The sequence below is a fragment of the Sarcophilus harrisii genome, chromosome 4 (assembly GCF_902635505.1).
Source record: "Sarcophilus harrisii chromosome 4, mSarHar1.11, whole genome shotgun sequence".
NCBI lineage: Eukaryota > Metazoa > Chordata > Mammalia > Dasyuromorphia > Dasyuridae > Sarcophilus > Sarcophilus harrisii.
Window position 1 is genome coordinate 452,371,374 of NC_045429.1, and position 6,000 is coordinate 452,377,373.

The 6,000-nt window shown below is 45.4% G+C and overlaps 1 protein-coding gene across 8 annotated transcripts in view; it reads left to right on the top strand.

The window, feature by feature from the left end:
• Positions 1-4,769, top strand: part of ST6GAL1 (ST6 beta-galactoside alpha-2,6-sialyltransferase 1) — a 111,451-nt gene extending 106,682 nt beyond the window's left edge. For all 8 annotated transcript variants that reach the window (XM_031968052.1, XM_031968053.1, XM_031968054.1 and 5 more), the window contains 3 exons: positions 217-318; positions 1,061-1,235; positions 2,049-4,769. In XM_031968052.1, coding sequence (XP_031823912.1) covers positions 217-318; positions 1,061-1,235; positions 2,049-2,290 — 519 coding nt within the window. In that variant the 3' untranslated portion in view covers positions 2,291-4,769. The remainder of the gene's footprint in view (positions 1-216; positions 319-1,060; positions 1,236-2,048) is intronic.
• The last annotated feature ends 1,231 nt before the right edge of the window (positions 4,770-6,000 follow it).

A 6,000-nucleotide genomic window follows, 5' to 3' on the forward strand; every position in this document is an offset into this window, starting at 1 on the left:
GTGTTTTACAGATGAGGAAACTGAGGCAAACATGGCCAAGTGACTTGGGGTCAAACAGACAGAGTCTGGGGCCAGATTTGAACTCATAAAATTAAGTGTTCCTGACCACTTAGGCATAGGCCTGGGGAGGCCTGGCACTCTAGGTACTGTGGTGCCCTTGCTGCCCACGAGGACACCTGTAAGCCCGTATTTTCTCTTCTTTCTCTCTCCTCACAGTTGGTGACTTCGGCCAAGCACAACTTTCTCCAGGACAGTTTATACAAAGAAGGAACTTTAATTGTGTGGGATCCCTCTCCATACCACTCAGAGGTCCCGGAGGTAAGTGGGAGCTCTCCAGCGGAGGGCGATCAGAAGGGGGATGACCCTGCTGAGTGACTGCACCTTAACGACTGACTGAAGGGACTGGCGCTCTCCAGCCTGGACAAGAGCAGGGAGGATGTAACAGGAACCTGGTACCCGGCTTCACACACTCGGTGGGCTGTCCTAAGGAAGGGGGACAAAACTAGTTTGCTTGACCCCAGAGGGCTGAATAAGGAGCAGTGGAGGAACCTTGGAGGTGGTGGACAGGGGGAGCTCTCCAGAAATGGGGTGACTCTTCTCTTCTTGCTATTCATGAGTTCACTCTCACTGGAATTTTGTCCCGCTCTTTTCTGAATCCTTCAGCACTGAGATTCCATTATGGTTTGCAGTGGTCACCAAAGTATTATAGCCACATTAGCAGAAAGAGCTTGTCTGTCCTCAGGTGTGTTCCCCAGGTATTGTATGCTCCCTACAACAAAAAGAAATCCCAAGATCATAATAACGAAGCTAGACTATCCAGTGTTTGAAGAAAGGGAGACCTGGGAGATGAAGTGGTTGCCCAGCATTGCTGGAAGAATGTGGAATAGCCAGAGTCTGTTAACATGTATTTATTAAGAGCCCGGCACGGTGCTGGGTGCCAGGAATGCAGAATTCTGCTGTCCTCAAGGAGCTTGCGGTCTAACTGGGGAGGCAACACACTCACATAGGTGTAGTCAAGACATGTATGTGGAGACCAAGACCGGTGTCCTCTTTTTTCCAGTGGTACAAGAAACCTGACTACAATTTCTTTCAAAACTACAAGCAGTACCGCAAAGAGAACCCCGATCAGCCCTTCTACATCCTCAACCCCAAGATGCCGTGGGAGCTTTGGGACATCCTCCAGGAGAATTCCCCGGAGGACATCCAACCAAACCCCCCGTCCTCAGGGATGCTCGGTGAGTTCCATCCAGGAGTATATATGAAACTGGTCAATTGATAAGAATTTACTAGACCTCAATGGCCGGAGATTATGCAGAAACAAAAGCCTCTGTCCTCGGAGAGCTGACTCCGTGGGGCTCATAGGCTAGCAGTGAGTATCCAGTAACTAGTCTGGAATTGAATTGGAGGGGACAGTCAGTGGAGCAGAGTAGATAGTGTCAGGGAGTTCTGCCACCAATGCTCTTAAGTCTCGTCTCACAAAACTTCTTCCTAATTCAGCCTCCACAGCTATACTGCCTGATAGAGTGGGTAGTGGACTGGGTGTGAATCCTGCTTTAGAGACTGACTAGCTGGGTGACTTCACCACCCTAGTCCTCAGTTTCCTCCTCTGTAAAATAAAAGAGATTGGATTAGGGAGATTCCGGGCTTCCTCCTCTCTAGTTCCTATGGTTTAATTCTGTGGCTCCAGATCCAGTGTTCTTTCTACCATGTCATATTGTTTTTCTGTGTTGGAAGATTAACTTTCTCTCTCTCTCTCTCTCTCTCTCTCTCTCTCTCTCTCTTTGTCTCTGTCTTTCTCCTCCTCTGTCTCTCTTTCTTCTCTGTCTCTCTCTCTCTCTCCTCTGTCTCTCTCCTCTTTCCTCTCTTTTCTTTATCTTTCTTCCCTCTCTCTGTCTCTGTCTCTCTGTCTCTCTCTCTTCTCTGTCTCTCTCTGTTTTTGCCTCTTTCCCTCCTCTCTTTTTTCTCTCTCTTCTTCCTCCCTTCCTCCTTCCCTTCTTCCCTTCTCCTCCCTCTCCCTCCCTCCCTTTCCTTCTCTCCGTCTCTCTCAGGCATTGTGATCATGATGAGCTTCTGTGACAAGGTGGACATTTATGAATTTTTGCCCTCAAAGCGCAAAACGGACATCTGTTACTACTACCAGCGCTTCTTTGACAGCGCTTGCACCATGGGGGCCTACCACCCCCTGCTATTCGAGAAGAACATGGTGAAGCACCTCAATCAAGGGGCAGATGAGGACATTTACCTGAGGGGGAAGGTGACGGTGGCCGGCTTCCGGAGCGCCCGCTGCTAGGCCCGGGCTGGCTCCCGCCGCTTCGCCTTCACCTGCCCCTCCTCCTGCTGACCGGAAGGCCCTTCCTGAAGGGCATGAGCTGCCCGGAAGCCTTCCCTCCACTGCCGCCCTTCTGGGGAAGCCCTTTCCTTCCCTTGGAGTCCTGTCGCTTCTGCCACATCCAGCGGCCACAGGGAAGCTGGAAGCCAGTCAGGTAGAGCAGGCAGAGTCGGAGAAGATGCTTCGCCCCTCCTGCAGCCGAGCTGAGGGATTGTGGGAGCCCAAGGGCCAGCACATCTACAGAGAGCCCTGCTCCAGCAGGCCCCTGCCAAGCTCAGGTGCAAGGCCCGCTTTCCTGGCCAGCTGCGGCCCTTCCTTCTCTACCCAACCCAGACCCGCTCAGGTGCCTGGTTGGGACAGCCTGGGGCAGATCCACAGTGTGGGGATTCGCACTCTCCCCCAGCAGACAGTTACGGAGTCCTTGGGGGCTTGGTAAGGTTTATTAGCTAAACATTAAGCCAAGAAAGCAGCTTCTTTTTTGGTCTCAAATTTGTTCCTTTAGGGAAGTAAGCAGGTAGCAGTATAACTTCCCACGTCCCTTGATGGGATCATCAAGCCCCCCTGAGGAGGCTGTCTCCCACTTTGGAAGCTGATCTCGGGCGGGCCCGGGCTATTCTGGGACCAGGAGCTCTGGTTCCCCTAAGCTGTTCTCTGAGGTTGGGTCCCAGCTCTGCCTCTTTCGGGTTGGGGGATGTCGGGCAGATCACGGCATCTCCCTGAGCCTCAGTTTTCCCATCTGTAAAATGGGGATAATAAAGCTACCTACCTCACAGGGTTGTTGTGGGGCTCCAAGGAGAGAAATGTCTGTAAAGTGCTTACTAACTGTAAACTGTTCTCTGAATGTGAATGGATCTTGTTAATGGTTTGTTTTCCTGTATAGTGATTGCCCATGTTCTCTCTCAGGGCTCCCACTGGAGAGAAGCGATATGTATTTTTAAACTTGCAGTGTTTGGCTGATACGGAGTCACAGTTCTTAGAACAGGTCTAGTCTAGGTGTTTGTCCCTGAGGTCTGCTGATTCCCAGTGGATTTCAAGCAGTCCGTGCCCTTGGATGAGACAGAAATGGCACCGTTCTTGTCCCTGAGCTCTGCTTGAAATCGTGCATTTCCTTTGATTATGAATATAGGCAATAAAATAAGATTCCGAGAAGGGATCCACAAGTTTCATCAGACTTTCTAAGGCGTCCATGACACAGAAAAAGCGAAGAACCCGAGTGCGGGCCCAGCCCTCCCCTTACCCAGCATTCCAAGGGCGCTCCAGAGAGTTTACACCATTTTTCCAAGTTTCCGCAGGCAGGAAATAGTGAAGTCGCAATTTACTTCCTGGTCTTCTGATGCAGATCCGGCTTGTTTTCTAAGGTGGGGGAGTCTTCGTCCAGGCTCCCCCATCTGTGAGAGGAGAGAGAGCAGGAGATGGGGATGGTGTGCGTGCAGACCAAGTCAGGCAAGGCCGGGGATGAGTCAGGTACAAGAGAGCTCACCGAAGAGTCACTAAATGGAATTACAAGTAACAAATGCTCCCAGAAAAGTTCCCAGTCATGGAGAGTGGGGAGGCTGGATTATATTTGATTTCTAAGCTTCTGTTTCTATAACTCAGCCTCCCATCCTCTTTTTTTTTCCCTCTGAGGCAGTTGGGGTTAAGTGATTCCCAAAGTCACAAAGCCTCCAGCTCAGATAGGATATAAATTTTCTTTAAAAAAAAAAAAAATGAAAGAAAGAGAGAGAAAAAGAAAGAAAGAAAAAGAGAGAGAAAAAGAAAGAAAGAAAGAAAGAAAGAAAGAAAGAAAGAAAGAAAGAAAGAAAGAAAGAAAGAAAGAAAGAAAGAAAGAAAGAAAGAAAGAAAAGAAAAGAAAAGAAAAGAGACATCCTCTGAACTTTGAGCATTTCCTACTCTGTTCTCTGACCCATTGGCAAAATAGTTCTGATACTTGATTCTGAGATACAAAATGCAACAAAATGAGATTATCAAGGTATTCAGTGGGCGTACTGAGATAGCAGCTGTGTGATGGTCAGAAACCAAACTTCCAGACAGATGTTCTAGTTAATTTAAGGAAGCTTCCTGAAGGGGTAATATTTTGAAGTCTATGTTTTTCCTCTATATGGTGAAATAAGGTGAAATAAGATTGAAATATAATTTCTGCACTGTTGGTCTCTTGAGATAGCTAATGATGACTTTAAAATTTCCATGACTTGATGCTGTGGGCAGGTCTTGTTGTTGAATAGTTTTTTTGTTTTAATTCCCAAATTGAAATCTGTCATCCCACAGCATTATCTGTCTGATCCTTTCAACTAATTATGTAAGCTTCTAGGGTGGCTTAGAGTTGCAATAGCAGACTCAGAAACTTCTGGGTTCCAGAATTCCTGAGAAAGCTGTGGAAATTAACTGGGAATAGCCAAAGAAATTGTACAAATTTTAATAAATTTTGTTTTGTAAAAGTTGATTATTTTCTTTTTTTTTTTTTTCTGAACTTTAATATTGCCAGGATACTTCTTCTACTTTGCAGTTTGCTCCACCCATTATCTCTAAGGTTAAATACAAAGCCCTGGGTTTGAAATTTAAAGCCTTTTAATGCACATGTTCTTATATTTACGCATTCATTTGGCATGTATAGCGTCCCAAAAATCTTAGTGCAGTTTGAAACTCTTATAGCATCTGAAAGCTTCATTTTTGCCTTTGTATTTCCAGCATCTTGCAGTTTCCTGACACACAACAGGAACTCAGCCAATGCTTGTTGATTGGCTTTAAAGGCCATTTATCCAATTCCCTTATTTGCGAAAGAGGAAAATCAATCAATCAATAAACATTTATTGAGTCCTTGCTGTTGCCAGATGCCAGGCAAGGCACTGAAATGACAGAGACCAAAATGAAGCTCTCCCTGTGCCCTCAAGGAGCTTCTGTTCTAGGAAGGACACGGTAGGTACAGTAGGGAGGTCTCTACAAAATCTACGTAGAGTAAATGTCTAAATGCAAGATAATAGCTCCTGATGGTTGGTGTTTGAATTAAACTCTGAAGGAAACTAGGGCTTCAAAGGGGGTTTGAGAATGAAGAAATGAATGAATGAATGAATGAAGCCTTTCTTAAATACTCTATTGAATTCCTTATTCAAATATAAATAAAACATGGATAAAAACATACAAATATATATAGGTAAAATACACAAATATAAATAGAAAAATTGATATACAATTATACACAATATAAATATAAGAAATTGCTAGGTTATCCCCTCAGAATATTGCCTAACAGGAGAGGCAAAATAGTTTTTAAAAAATATGTAGAGGAAAATAAAAGCTGTGCAGGAGAGGAATACAAAAAGAAAAAAAAATCTGATATTATTGTGTATTTTGATGTATTATATATATATGTGTGTGTGTGTGTGTGTGTGTGTGTATGTGTTTGGGGGGGAGAGAAGAATGAAGAGACTGAGAGACTTTCCAGGTAATTAGTCCATTTAATTATGGGCTAGCAAATAATAAATTGTGTTCAGTCATACTTTTAGAAACCTAAGACAAACCTTGAAGACTGTCAAATAATTAAATATCTTTAAAAGGTGGGGTCTCCCTGGGGGTGGAAATCAATTCTGATTGATTTACAGTCAGTTTTCAGTGCCTCCTCCTGAGAACTGTGACCTGATCATGAGTCTCGGCCGTCTCCAGCAATCTGGACAAAA